The 15,498-nt window shown below is 39.5% G+C and overlaps 1 protein-coding gene and 1 non-coding gene across 4 annotated transcripts in view; both read left to right on the top strand.

Moving 5' to 3' along the window:
- The first annotated feature begins 1,284 nt into the window (after positions 1 to 1,284).
- zfr (zinc finger RNA binding protein) overlaps positions 1,285 to 15,498 on the top strand; it is a 67,891-nt gene continuing 53,677 nt past the window's right edge. For 2 of the 3 annotated variants that reach the window (XM_063042738.1, XM_063042737.1), the window contains exons 1-3: positions 1,286 to 1,584; positions 1,834 to 1,922; positions 2,134 to 2,215. In XM_063042738.1, the coding sequence (XP_062898808.1) occupies positions 1,886 to 1,922; positions 2,134 to 2,215 (119 nt within the window). In that variant the 5' untranslated portion in view covers positions 1,286 to 1,584; positions 1,834 to 1,885. Of the gene's footprint in view, positions 1,585 to 1,833; positions 1,923 to 2,133; positions 2,216 to 15,498 lie in introns of all 3 variants that reach the window. The other variant, XR_010017338.1, reaches the window with a different exon arrangement.
- LOC134344635 (small nucleolar RNA SNORA66) lies at positions 11,067 to 11,212 on the top strand. The gene has a single exon (XR_010017481.1). It is a non-coding gene; the product is annotated as a small nucleolar RNA SNORA66 (small nucleolar RNA).

Raw genomic sequence — 15,498 nt, 5'->3', positions numbered from 1 at the left:
TTTTGTCGCCAGCTGCTATCCGCTGCATCCCATTCCACTTTCTCATGCAACCGGAGGGGATGCAATACCTGTCCATTCAGCTCTTCATTTCCAACCATTCCAGGCAAAGCAAAAAAGTAAGTGGCAGCTAGTAGTTTAACATATGTGGAGTTTCAGAAGTCCGTTGGGACTAGGTAGTATAATAGTTTGGTATGAACTAGATGGGCTGAATGGCCTGTTTCTGTGACTCTATGGTTTTCAAACATGGAGCCACCTAGTCTTCTTATCAACAAAATAAAGCTCATACTGTGAAATAGAAGCTTAGTATGGATACAGAGTTGATAGAGAACAAACAACTGATTGGTTATTTATTGCAATGAAGAAAAAGAGCGGCTTTTCCCAGGGGTCAGTTTTCAGGTTCGTTGTTTTTTTTTTGCATTAATGACCTAGATTTGGGCATCCAAGGCATAAATTCTGAATTTGTGGATGATACATAAAATAACAATATGCACTTGTAGAGTGTGTAGATGCATTATAGACGAAGTTAAATTTGGAGAAATAAAAGATTATGCACTTTGATAGGAAGAATGAATAGAACCAAGACAGAGTAAAGGATGCTGTTGTAAAAGGGATGCAGAATCAGGAGACCTGGGTAATACATACTGAAAGTGATGAGGTAAGGTAAGAAAGCTTTAAACTAAAACATACAATCAAAGATGTCACTTCTTTCGGCCATGCATAACCATCATTGTGAAAAAAGTATAAAACGAAGTTTGATTGTACAGAACTAGCTCCTGAAAAGTTACAAACACGAAAAAGTCTGCAGATGCTGGAAACCCAAAGCAGCATACGCAAAATGCTGGAGGAACTCAGCGGGACAGGCAGCATCTATGGAAATGAACAAACCGGCGACATTTCGGCTGAGACCCTTCTTCATATTAACCTGTTTTGTTTTCCTTCCACGGACGCGGATTAATTCCAACATTCTCTGTTTTTATTTTGCCAGCATCTGCTTTTTTCCTCCAATGTTTCAATGTTGACATTGCAAAAGCGTATTACAATTGATATTTTCGGCTGTTCCAAGGCAGAACATATTTTAATGAGTGTTTAACTGTGCGGTACAGAATTCTTGGGATAGGCGGTGGGCCCTACAGAGTAAAGTAAAAAAAAATCTCCATCACATTGCCGCAATGTAATATCTTGGTGCACTGTAATGCTGCCAGCAAAACTGGGACAGAGCGTGCTGCCCGGTGTTGGAAACACGACTGCGTAAGAGCTGTACATGTGCGAGCTCCATTTCCTGGACTCGATAGAGCTGGATTAAGATTGTAGGCTGCGTATTTGCCAAGGTCAGACCCGATGGAAAAAAAACCGTGAAGCTGATTGGTAATCAGTTGAGATGACTAGACCAGCTGCAACGTGTTTCTTTTCGTATCGTCCGTCGCACAGAAACAAGTGGATATTTATTATTTTATTAATATAAATTTTCGGTGAGTCGCTTTTCTCGAATCTCGGCTCTGGTGGGAAAAGGGACTCATGTATTGCAACATCGAATGGTGATCTTGACTGCTGCACCAGCCCTGTTCTCTGTGGACCGGATAAAAGGTTTGGATTTCTACTGTGCGTTGTGTTATTGTGTTCTTAATTCTGGTGTTTACGCCTTGTTTGGCGATTTAAAAAAAAAGTGGTAAATCCTCCCTTTCCTGTGTGATCGGCTTTTCCTTCGTGTAATGTTAAAATGAAAAAAAAGCTGTTGTTGGTCCTGGAAAGAGAGGACTACAACTCCCAGAAGTCAGCGGCGGGGCAACGCATGCGCTTTGTGCCTTCCCCTGACAGTGACGTCTTTCTCCACAGGGTACACACTTGAAAGGTAAAAGGTCGTTGTTGGTCGCTCAAAGAAACCCCCATGATTCCTATATGCCCAGTTGTTTCTTTTACGTATGGTAAGTGAAATTGACAACGTTAAAAAAAACTTTTAAGAAAAAAAGGTGCTGGTTTCGGCTTGAGGAGAATACTAAAGACTTGAATAAAGAGCGGCTTTTTTTTTGTTCCTGTTTGCTGAAGCTGGGCGATGTGATGTGTGGGCTCTGATGATGTTTTACTGGTCTCTCCCTTCTCCCTCTTGTTTGCTTGGGCGCTTCGCGTGGTGCTCAGTGCCTGGCCGGCTAGGCGAAGATGCCAAAATGGCTACCAGTAACTACTTTGGATTTGCCCATGGTGGTGCTGCGCAGTACAGGTACGTTCTCACCGCACACATGCCGCGGCCTCTCTCACACTCCATTCAAATCCACAGCCTCCCTCCCCTCCCTTTCCAGCCCTTCATTTATTTAATTTCATTGTCGGGGAGGGGACAGAACCCCCACTTAAAACACTAATTCTATAAGGAATTGACCGCATGGTCTCTCTGATTCAAAGACTTGCTTTCTCCCTTTGTTGTGCATAAATTAAAACTCCCTTTTGAATAGTCACAAAATGGCGACTTGGTGTGCGGTTTCGAATAATGCGGTTGGGAGCTATTTATTTTGACTAAAATTAAACTCGTCCCTCCTGCCTCTTGAGCCGGATCTCTTCTGAGCATTCTCAACCCGTGCATTCCACTTCGATCTTTGTATTTTTAAAGAAAAATAGCCTTCATTTATAACGGTAACCCGGTCCGTTGCATGCGGACATCTACCATCAAACAGGTGCGACTAGCGTCCGAGCTCTTGGTGCATTAGTATGCAGGTGCAAAATAAAATTCGGAGTTTTCATTGTGATGGGTTTGGTGGGGCGGGGGGATTGAGTGAGGGTAAAGAGGAAGGATTTAGCCCATGTTCAGCATTCCATATGTGCAATTGGCTATTTCGGTTATATATTCAATGGCTCAATCTAACCTTTAATGTCGCATTTGGATCTACTCCCAGTTCCAGTTTCAACAGAATTTTGACTGCACGTGTTGTCGGCAGGCTTTTTAAGTATTAATGTGGCGTGCTGCGATCTGATACACGTCACGTATGGGAGTACAGTACATTATTTATACCAGGTTTCCAGTACTTTAAATTGCACTTCACGCAGCTTCCCCAGAAAGGACTTAACACACAGTGACAGCAGAAGGAAAATTTGAAGTCAAGCCTGATGTCTCAGTTCAGAACCGTGCCATTCACTATCAAATTCAGTAAAGTTCTCACTTATTACTGATCTGTAGGATTTCTGAACTGGGTGTTGCAGTGCTGTGATTGGAGTTGGTCATTAAAATGAGATGGGACGAAATGAGCTGGGGGTCTATAATTGGAATTTGACCCTTTTCCCCTACTGTTGAAAGTATCATCGATTTGTTATTTCAATTCTTGAATCTTTTTAGAAATGGTTGATCACTAAAGGCATATACATTCCATGATACTGTATTTTAGCACAATAAGACCATAAGACAAAGGAGCAGAAGTCAGCCATTCGGCCCATCGAGTCTGCTCTTAAAATAGCACTTAAGTAAGCAATCTTGTAAAATTCGAAGCAACACACACAAAATGCTGGAGGAGCTCAACAGATCAAGTGGCATCTCTGGAAAAGAGTAAACAGCCGACGTCAGGACTGATGGTCTCAGCCCTAAGCGTCAACTGTGTACTCTTTTCCATAGATGCTGCCTGGTCTGCTGAGTTCCTCCAGCATTTTGTGCATGTCATTTTGGATTTCCAGCATCTGTAGAATTTCTTGTTTGTAAAATTTAAAAGTTAAATTGTTACGTATTAAAATACTTACTCTTGCTGCAGCAGTATTAATTGGCAAGTTTGATCACAACTGGTAAAGTATTGTTTCCAAAGACCTCTATTGTTTTTCTTACCCCTTGTATGTATTTTTGATACAAGTCTAACAGTTCTGTGGAGTAGGAGGGATTTTTGGTCTGGAATTTAGAGTCAAGCTTGCTTCTGGTGCTCTGGAATCAAATATGAAGGGAAGAATGCAGACCAACTGAAATCAAGAGATGGTAGTGCAGAATGTAGGTGTGATTGGCCAATGCGTACTATCTGTGAGAACAAAAATAACTTGGATTGACAGGAACAGTCTTGGAGATAAATGAAGTGATGTTACCAGGGAGCATCAGTCTGGTGCTTTTATTTATGTGGTTGCTCTGGCTTGATGGGCAGTTGTATGTCTGTAAGTATGTGGATTGGCTCTTGGTAAAATTGAAATTTTTTTCAGGCAGAATGAGAATATAGACTTTGTTCGAGACTGCTTACAATGCTTGGTTATGTTTTTGTCATACAAACCAACAGTCCATAGAATTGTTCTGTATTTTAACTCCAGAAACAGGGTAATTTTATTTCAAAAATTTGTGTACTATTTTCTACCAATGGGGAGGATTGCTTAAAAATGTTTTTGGGCATAACTTATTAAAAGGATTGGTTAGATGCACACGTTCCCATTGGGATACAAAGTACTTTCAGGAGAGCTTTGTTTGACTGCTGCTAGCTGTTTCTTTCCTGATGACCAGATTAGAAAGACATTTTTTGAAAGCAATAATGGAGCATTTTGTGATTCATAAAATTGTCACATTAATAATAAAATGTCATTTTGATCTGCATTAATTTGAGCTTGATCAATAAAGTCAGTTATGTAGAGAAAAAAGTTTAACAGATAGATTCCTGGCCTTGAAGACAGACTGAGCAAATTGTGCCTGTATTTGAATTAAGAATAGATGGCAGGTCGGGCAGTGTTTATGGAAAAAGAATAAACAGTTGATGTTTTGGGCTGACACCCTTCATCAGGTTTGGGATTTTCATGCCTATTCTGTGAAAATTATGGCAGATCATTTACTTCAGCATTTCTTTTCTGCACTCATCCCAAGTCACTTTATTCTATTAAAACATGAAAATCTGTTGCTTGCTCTTGAATTAACATAAAAACAAAGCTTTCAGAGTCCTCTTAGATGAAAAATTCTGGAGATTCATGACTCTTTGTATGAAGAAACACTTTTTCTAACCCTTATTTTGGTTTTAGACACTCAAGATCGGGGTAACGTTAATTTCAGAATCTGCAGTCTTTGCTATTCTACATGGTACATCTATAGAACTTTGTCAGTTTTAGATGACATGCCGAATCTTCGATAAACAACAAAGTAGAGATGCTGCTGCTTTCTTTGTAATGACACTTAACATGCTTGTCCCAGGACAGATACTCTGAAATGATAACACCAAGAAATTTAAAGTTGCTGACCTTATCTCTGATTCTCCCAATGAGGACTTGCTCATGGATGTCCGTTTTCCTCATCCTGAGTCAATAATCAGTTCTGGTTTTGCTGACGTTGAGTGAGGGGTTGTTGTTGTGGCAGTATTAAGCCGGATTTTCAATCTGCCTCCCATGTGCCAATTTGTCACCACCTTTGATTTGGACAATAACAGTGATGTAATCAGCAAACTTCAATATGGCATTGCAGTTGTACCTAGCCTCACAGTCACAAGTATAAAATAATTAGTGCAGGGGATGAAGCACATAGCCTTGTAGTGCACCTGTATAGATGGTGATTGTGGAAGAGATGTTGCCAATCCTAACTGACTGGGGAAGTGAGGAAATTGGGGTTCCAGTTGCACAAGGATGTATCTAGGCCTAGGATTTGGAGTTTATTGATTAGTTTTGAGAGGATGATAGTGCTAAATGCAGAGTTGTAGTCAATGAAGAGCGTTCTGATGTATACATCTTTCACTGTCCGCATCTCCAGGGCTAAGTGAAGAGCCAATGAGATGGCAGTTGCTGTTGTCCTGTGGTGACAGGAGGCAAATTGGAGGATATCCATGTCATGAATTAGGCAGGAGCTGATATTTTTCATAACCAACCTCACAAAGCACTTTATCACAGTGGACGATAGTTATTGAGGCAGGTTATGGCGTTGTTGTGCACTGATATGATTGAAGCCTGCTTGAAATAGGTGGTTATCTCAGACTGATGAAGCTAAAGGTTAAAGATGTCAGTAAATACTCCAGCCAGTTTAGCACTGGTTCTTAGTACCGTCTGGGTCAGATGTGTTTGGTGGGTTCTGCTTCCTTCCTGAAGGGTACTCTAACATCAGCCTCAGAGTCTGAAATCACTTGGGTATTGGGGGCAGTGGGAGTTCATGAAGATGCCTCAAAGTGAGCATAAAAAGCAATGAGCCCATCTGGGAGTGCAATCTTATTGCATCATCTGCTTATGTATTAACAAAGGAGATCTAGGGAAAAATATTCCTTTTTGCATTAATTCCCAGACAGTGATTTTTATCTAATCTCATTTCTGGGTAGTGATCAACAGAAGGGAGACTTGATCGAGGATGATTATGATAGGTATAGAGTAGATAGCCAATATCTTTTACCCAAGTCAAAATGTCTAATGTTAGAGGGCATGCATTTAGGGTGAGGGGATAAATTCAAAGGAGATGTGCAGGGCAATTATTTTTTCACAAGAGTGGTTGGAGCCTGATGTGCTGCCCGGGTGGTGGTGAAAGAAAATATGATAAGATGCATTTAAAAAGCTCTTGGGTGGATATGTGAATGTGAATATGCAGAGAATAGAGGGATATGGTCATTGTGTAGATAGAAGGGATTAGTTTTGTTGCACTGTTAGTTGCTAGTTTGACACAGCATTGTGGGCTGAAGGGTCAGTTCTTGTGTTATTCTGTTACCTGAATGGCCACAACATGGTAGTCCCTTGTAAATTCAAGAAAGAGTGATTAATTTAAGGAAACTGAAGGATATAGAGTCAGTGCAGTGAAGTGGTACTGAGGTGACAGGTCAACCATGATCTTGCTGAATGGTGGAGCAGGCAGAAGGAACCAAATAGCCTACTATTTGTGGTATCCCTACGTAGCTTTATTATTTGGAAAAAAAAATCATTGAACAGCTTTTAGTATCTGTTACACTTTGTAAAAATTTGTGCACTTCCCAGCTATAATTTTACTCATTTCAAGAATGTCATTGCACACTACACTATGAATCTTAAAATAGAGAACTATTCCAAGGCTTTCATGACTGGCATCTCTCTGCATTCTATAAACTAGAGCTCATCCAAACTTGTACTGCCTATGTTCTAACCCTTATCATATTCTGTAGTTTGCTGATTTATATTAGCTTCACTCTCAATCTCTCCAAGATCTGAACCCCACCCGCTTTTCTTTAGTTTGATGTCTTCAGTCTCCTTGATTTTGCATTGCTCAATAGTGGCTAAATCCTATGGTTTTTCTGTCCTGTACTGCATTTAGCTGCATGTGCTTGAAATCAGAATCGGGTTTAATATCAGCAGCATATGTCGTGAAATGTGTTAACTTTACTGCAGCAGTATAATGACATAATAATAAGCACTTTATTGATCCCAAGTGGGAATTTTCATTACAGTAGCAGCATTTAAAAACACACTTAGCAATGTGCAGACTTAACTAATAATAAAGTACAGAATAATCATATACACAATCATGTACCACTATACAATAATAATGTACGAAATAAAACAGACTATTGAACTATGATGTGTGTTCTCCTGTTGCACAGAGATGAACTGTTATATATGCTTATAGCATTTGGTAGGAACAAATTTTCTGTAATGATCCTTGTGACAGCGGAACTGAATGGGTCTGTTTGAAAAGGTGCTTTGCCGTTTATTCAGTCGGTCATGGAGAGGATGTGCCAGATTGTCCATAATGGATAACTGTTTAGCAAGCACCTCTCCACCACTAACTCAAAAGTTGTAGCCAAGGACGGATCCAGCTTTTTTGATGAGTTTATTTGTCTTTTTGCATCACCAGCACCGATGCTGCTCCCCCATTATAAAGCAGCAAAGAACACTACACTTGCTACAACAGACTGGTAAAAGATCTCCAACATCCTGCTGCACACATTGAAGGATCTCAGATTTCTTAGAAAATAGTCTGCTCATCCCCTTGTAAACAGCCATGGTGTTGGTTTTCCAGTCAAGTCTGTTGTCAAGGTGAACACTCAAGTGTTTGTATGCCACCACTGTGACCTCTTCTCCAAGAATGTATACAGATTTTGTCACAGTCCCTTTCCTCCTAAAATCAATCACCATCTTCCTGGTTTTGGCCACATTCAGGAGCGGGTGATTCCTCCTGTACCACTCCACAGACTTGTCCACCAGTCCTCTGTACTCTGACTCCTGCCCATCTCTGATAACACCCAACCACTGCAGAGTTATTAGAGAGCTTCTGCAAGTGGCAAGACTCAGAGTCGTACTAACTGTCTGAGGGGTACAGTGTGAACAGAAACGCAGATAGGACAGTCCCCTAAGGTGCCCCAGTGCCCCTCACCACCAACTCAGACAGAGAATTACCCAGCCATGCAAACTGGGATCTATCTGTCAGGTAGTCAGTAATCCAGGAGATAATGGATTTGTCTACTCCCATCCTTTGCAACTTCTTGCAAAAAACAGATTGTATTTTTCCTCTCTATATCTGATAAAAGGTTGTCAAAATATGGCTAATTTGCGTTCTGATTTAGTTATATATCAGAACAGTCGGTGAAGTGTTCAGCAAATATTAGAACAGTGGGCCATCCATGAAACTTGACTGACTGATCAAAGAATCACTGGAATTATATTCCAGTAAAGTTGGTACCCAGGCGCTGAGGTGAAAATTTGAAATTTGAGTGGGAATTTTCATGAGGAACAGAATGTAGGTGCTGGCTACCAGTAATTGGAAGTGGATTTAAAAATGATAAGGATTGGTGACCATTTTTTTCCAGATAAATATATTATCCAGTTTTCATACATAACATTTTACTTTTACTTTTTTTACTTTTATACTTTATTGTCGCCAAACAGTTGGTACTAGAACATACAATCATCACAGCGATATTTGATTCTGTGCTTCACACTCCCTGGATTACAAATATTAAATATTAAAGATAGTAAAAATAGTTAAAATTAGTAAATATTAAACATTTAAATTATAAATCATAAATAGAAAATAGAAAAATGGGAAGTAAGGTAGTGCAAAAAAACCGAGAGGCAGGTCCGGATATTTGGAGGATATGGCCTAGATCCGGGTCAGGATCCATTCAGCAGTCTTATCACAGTTGGAAAGAAGCTGTTCCCAAATCTGGCCGTACAAGTCTTCAAGCTCCTGAACCTTCTCCTGGAGGGAAGAGGGACAAAAAGTCTGTTGGCTTTTAACATGTATATGGTAGAAATTAATAGAGGTCATGATACTAGACAAGTAAACCAGGAGCATGGATTAATAGTCAAGAGAGAAGAGTTTAAGATCTGGACCCAGTACATTATGGTTAACTTATTTCTTAGAAATGACCTTGTAAAACTTTCTGGAATTAAGGATGGTCAATCTTTGACAGCACTGGAGTTCTGTGAGTGAATTGGGGAGTACAGAATCTTGAAGGAAAAATAAGTGATCATGTGTGCTTTTATTAAAATCATTAATAATCTTTCGAATGCTTATGTGTGAATATTCAAATATCATAGTTGAGATTTGCATTTCCAGTGGGGAAATTTAATTTAAAAACACTATGTCGGTCCAAATAATCCATGCCCAACATGTAATCTAATCAATATGTCCTTCCATTCCGTTCTTTGTGTTATGAGTATTATCCTTAAATACAGCTTTGTTTTGCATCTCAGTTGTGATTTATGATCAGACATCTATTTTTTTCCAATTTTAACAAAAGCTTTTTCTGTTGCTTATTGGAATTACTAATATCCATCTCAAACCTCATTTCAATTCACCCGTGAGCAGGAGTATCATTAAACAAGATTTAATATTGTGGTACAGCGAGGTATTGGTGGAAAAGCTTGGTCTGACCTCAGTGTTAAGTGTTTAAAAGTGAAGTTTAGTGAGAATCCAGAGCCAAAATCTTAGTGGTAAAGCAGTTTGAAAATTTTCAGAACAGAATTTCATTCAACATAAGATTGGCATTGCATTCTGCTCTTAACAAAGTACACCTTCATGTATATAACTTCAAGATTAACCCAAATGTAGGTGTACTTCATGTTAGATTTATTTGAAAACTTCATGCCTGTAATGCTTTTTTGCACCTGTGTGGAACAAGATTACTCACTTTGTAATCTTAAAAGCTCCCCCCTGTGCCTTTTCCATATTCCTTCACCCTCATGTTCTGCTCTTTTTAAAAGGCATTGCATGTTTGTACATTTTGCAAGATCTTGTTTTAGCATTATGCACAAAATTAACTGAATTCATTTTTCAAAAACAAGTAGCTAAGTGCATATTAGTTTACTGTTAAATATCTCGTATTTTGATGCATAATTTTGTAACATTTTACAGATGGTATGAATTTTAATTTCAAGGTCTTGAAAGAATGCTTTTGAGCAGCTCTTAATGCAAAATCATGTGAAAGGCATGGGTACTCAGCTTTATACATGCTTTATGAAAGAGAAATTCTGGTAAGCAAAGTTGTTATTAGTTATTTTAAGGATGTAACCAGCAAGATAGATGAAGATCCAGATTGTATAATAGATTCAGATTTTGAAGCACTTCCAAAATTTGCTACATAAAATGAGACTGAGCTTATGGGACAAAAGTTAATATTATTGTGGCTGAAGGACTAATTGTCAGAAAGCAAAAATTATGGATAAACAGTAAACAAGAAATTTTGCAGATACTGGGAAATCAGGGCAACGCACATGTGAAATGCTGGAGAAATTTAGAGGGACAGGAGGCATTTATGAACACTTGATGTTTTGGGTCTTGACCCAAAACATCAACTATTTATTCCTAATTTGCATTTTGTGTGTGTTGTTATGGATAAATGGACCATATTTGAGTTGGCAAGCAGTAATGATTGGTATGCTTCATGAATCAGTTTTGAACTTCAGTTATTTAGATTCTACACCAATGTTTTAAGGGATGGATGAACACTGCAAGTCTGGATATCTAAAGATAATTACTTTGAGAAGAACAGATAAATGGTGGAAAATGTTGGATAGGAATGTTGACAGTGATGACTTCAACCTTCGCAGTACATGTAATTGGGCAAATAAAGAGTTACTTTAAGCTTTTCCTATTAACTTGTTCTTAAACTTAAATTATATTTATTCATGGCAAGCTCGTAAGAAAAAAAATATTCTTCAGATTTTGTATCCAGTAAGTACAAAGCAGGTTCTCATTGCAAACCAGATCACTTGCTCAGCATAATGTTGCTGGAGTGAGGGGAACATGTTTGCAACATTAACTTGTAACTGTGGTTACAGGCAGAATTCCAGCTAGCCGATTCAATTTATTTTGGCTAGCAGCTCTGTATCACATACAAGAGAAAATGATGGAGTAACAAATTCTTCCTGTTCATTGTTTAATAATTATAAAGGTTCTTCCAGAATTTAACAACTAGCCCTTTTAGGACGAATGCTTAAAAGTCAGCTAAGAGAAAAATGCTTCCTTATTGGCATTTGAAACATTTTTGACAAAAATGCTATTTACATTTGAGTTCTTCATTCTTAGATTTTGTTTTAATTTTCTGTTTGCAATAATATAATTAAGTACTATCACGTGTCAAACTTGCTTGAATACTAAATACAGGAAATTCGTTTATGGACTACAGCAAAAATGTCCTAAGCTTTATCTTCCTTTCGATTTCTTTATTTTTACTTGTATCCAATTTTCTTATTAGTGTGGGTATTTCTGAATTTCTCCCAAGAAGTTTGTTCTCAGATGTGTGAAATATCATCTGAATATGCCTTTTTTCTGACAGTGCAAACTTGACTCTTTTCAATGACATCTCAAGTGATCGCAAATCCTGAGGACTGAAATGGTGAATTTCCCCTTTTTTCTTGCCTCAGTGCCTGAAGCAGAGAGTCCACTTTTATTCATACACCATGTCATAGGTCACTATAGTAAAACATGATCACTGAAAATGAAAGAGCGGGCTATTGCTGGAGAGGTTTTATGCTTATTGTGTGTAGGATTTAATAGGGGAGATAGTGAGGAGAAGAGAAATTATAAGAGCAAGTTCCTTTAAAATGAAAAGTTGGGTATTTTAGGGATGATGTAGGAAAGTGCTTCACACGGGGCATTGAAATTCTGGAGCACTCTAATCTTAGGTAGTTCATTAGTGACTAAGGGAAACTTCCAATCTTCTGCTAATTTGGCTTCCAACAGGCAGTCGAGCAATAAAGTTAATTTACAACATTGATGCAGAGAGAGAGGGAAAAAATTCATATCATTTTTCATGGGAAAACATTTCCCATGTTCAGAGGCTATGTGTGGTAACAGTAGAATAGACAGCTAATGATATGTGGAAAATCTTGATATATTTCAATCACTCCAACTTTGAACATCACACTAAGAATGTGAACGTTTTTGAGAATCACTAGTTAATCTAGGGATTAAATTTGTAACCCAGAAGCCAAATCAATACAAGCTGTTAGCAAACTTTATGCATGTAACTGGTAATGGAATGGAGAGGTTGGAGTTCTCATTTTAAGTAGAAAAAGCCAAGAAAATTTAATACTTATACAATCGTGAACAGTTCAGCCAGGGCGAATAAAGAGAATGACCCCCTCCCATTTTAGCCAATTATTACAGAAGCACCATCAAGAGTGTCCTGACCAGCTGCATCACTGTCTGGTATGGGAATTGCAAGGCATCTAACCACAAGTCCTGATAAGGGATTCTGAGGACTAATTGAGAGGATCATCGGGGTCTCTCTTCTACCCATTAGAAGTATTAGAGATTTTTATCAGGAGCGCTGTGTATGTAATGCTGTAAGTATTGTTTATGATCTCTCCCATCCATCTAACAACTTCTTTGACCCCTACGATCAGGCAGAAGGTACTGCAGAATTAGGGAAAGGACTGTTAGGATGGGAAGTAGCTTCTCCCCCAGGCTGTAAGACTACTGAACTCGGTGCCTCAATCCAGGTCTCATCAGGTATGAAGCACTAGTAGCGATATCCTGTTTACTTTTTAACATGTAAATATACCTCATTATTTGTTAATTGATGGTAATATTACTTTCTGTTCAATGTGTGAGTTAAAGATGCTGTGTTGTGCATCTCAATCCGGAGGAATATTGCTTCGTTTGACGGTATACTTGTGTACGGTTGAATGACAATAAAGTGAACCAGTCATCCTGAAATGGATCCTTTATGGAGGGATTATCTACTGAGTCAGTGTGGGTGGAAGTCAGAAACAGAAAGGGGGCAATAACTACTGGGTGTTTTTTTTATAGACCCTCCTCTTTCTCCCCCCCCCCCCAATAGTAACAGAGACATTGAGGAGCAAATAGGGAGGTAGATTCTGGAATGGTCCAATAATATTAGGGTTATTGTTCTAGGAGATTTTAACTTTCCTAATATTGACTGGCATCTCTGTAGTGCAGGGGCTTTAGATGGGGTGGAGTTTGTTAGGTGTGTTTAGGAAGGTTTCCTGATGCAATATGTAGAGCCAGCTGGAGGAGAGGCTGTAATTGATATGGTATTGGGAAATGAACCTGATCAGGTGTCGCCACTCAGTGGGAGAGCATTTTGGAGATGGTGCTCACAGCTCTATCTCCTTTAGCATAGCGCTGAAGAGGGATAGGAGCAGACGATTTGGGAAAAACATTTAATTGGGGTAGGGGGAAATATGCTGTTAGGCAAGAACTTGGGAGCACAAATTGGGAGCAGATGTTCTCAGGAAAATGCATGGCAGAAATGTAGCAAATGTTCGGGAAACATTTGCATGGTGTTTTGCATAGGTAGGTTTCATTCAGGCAGAGAAAGGATGGTAGGGTAAAAGAACGATGGTGTACAAAGGATGTTGAAGATCTAGTTAGAACATAGAAATTTACAGCACATACAGGCCCTTCAGCCCATAATGTTGTGCCGACCATTTAACCTACTCTAGAGACTCCCCAGAGCACAGCCCTCTATCTTTCTAAGCTCCAGTGCTCCAAGGAGAAAAGGCCAAATAACACAATCTATTCTCACAAGGTGTGCCCTCCAATCTAGGCAACAGCCTTGTAAATCTCCTCTGCACTCTGTCTATAGTATCTACATTCTTCCTGTAGTAAGGTAACCAGAACTGAACATAGTACTCCAAGTGTTGTTAAGAAGAAGAAAGATTCAGGAAACTAGTTACTGATAGAGTTCTAGAAAATTACGAGGTTGCCAGGAAGGAGCTTGAGAATGAAATTAGGAGCGCTAGACGGGGCCATGAGAACGCCTTAGCGAGCAAGATTAAGGAAAATCCTAAGACATTCTACAAGTTCGTTAAGAGCAAGAGGATGAGCTGTGTGAGAATTGGACAATCAGGTGCGATAGTGGAAATGTGTGCATGGAGTCGGAGGAGGTAGTGGAGGTACTTAATGAATACTTTGATTCAGAATGCACCAGTGAAAAGGTCCTTGGCAACTGCGAGGATGACTTACAGTGGACTAAAATGCTTGAGCAGATAGATATTAAGAAAGAGGATGTGCTGGAGCTTTTGAAAAGCATTAAGTTAGATATGTTGCTGGGACCAGATGAGATATACCCCAAGCTACTGTGGGAAGTGAGGGAGGAGATTGCTGAGCCTCTGACAATGATCTTTGCATTACCAATAGGGATGGGAGCAGTTCTGGAGGATTGGAGGGTCGCAAATGTTGTTCCCTTGTTCAAGAAAGGGATTAGAGATAGCCCAAGAAAGTACAGACCAGAGAGTCTTACTTCAGTGATAAGCAATTTGTTGGAGAAGATCTTGAGAGGCAGGATTTATGAGCATTTGTAGAGACATTATCTGATTCGGGATAGTCAGCATGATTTTGTCAAGGACAGGTCATGCCTCGTGAGTCTGATTGAATTCTTTTGAGGATGTCACAAAGCACATTGATGGTAGAGCAGTGGATGTAGTGTACATGGATTTCAGTAAGGCATGTAAAGTTCCCCTTGCAAGGCTCATATAAAAAGTAAGGAGGCATGGGATCCAAGGAGACCTTGCTTTGTGGATCTAGAATTGGCTTGCCCACAGAAGTCAAAGGGTGGTTGTTGATGGTTCGTATTCTGCATGGAGGTCAGTGTCCAGTGTGTTCCACAGGGATCCCTACTCTTTGTGATTTTTATAAATGACCTGAATGAAGAAGTAGAAGGGTGAGTTAGCAAGTTTGCTGATGACACAAAAGTTTCGGGTGTTGTGGATAGACTGCAGGGTGGTCAGAAATTACAGCAGGACATCAAAAAGATGTAGAACTGGGCTGAGAAGTGGCAGATGGAGTTCAACCCAGATAACTATGAAGTTGTTCATTTTGGAGTCAAATTTGAAGAGTTATAGTGTTAATGATAAGACTCTTGGCAGTGTGGAGGATCAGCAAGATCTTGGGGTCTGTGTCCATGGGACTCAAAGCTACTGTGCAGGTTGACAATGTTATTAAGAAGGTGTATGTTGTGTTGGCATTCATCAACCATGGGACTGAGTTCAAGAGCCATGAGGTACTATTACAGCTATATAAGACCTTGGTCAAACCCCACTTGGAGTACTGTGTTCAATTCTGGTCGCCTCACTGCAGGATGGATGTGGATACTGTAGAGAGAGAGTGCAGAGGAGATTTACAAGGATGCTGCCTGGATTGGAGAGCGTGCCTTATGA

The sequence above is a fragment of the Mobula hypostoma genome, chromosome 3 (genome assembly GCF_963921235.1).
Source record: "Mobula hypostoma chromosome 3, sMobHyp1.1, whole genome shotgun sequence".
NCBI lineage: Eukaryota > Metazoa > Chordata > Chondrichthyes > Myliobatiformes > Myliobatidae > Mobula > Mobula hypostoma.
Note: the sequence above shows the minus strand (reverse complement) of the source record. Positions and strands in the feature narration are given on the sequence as shown.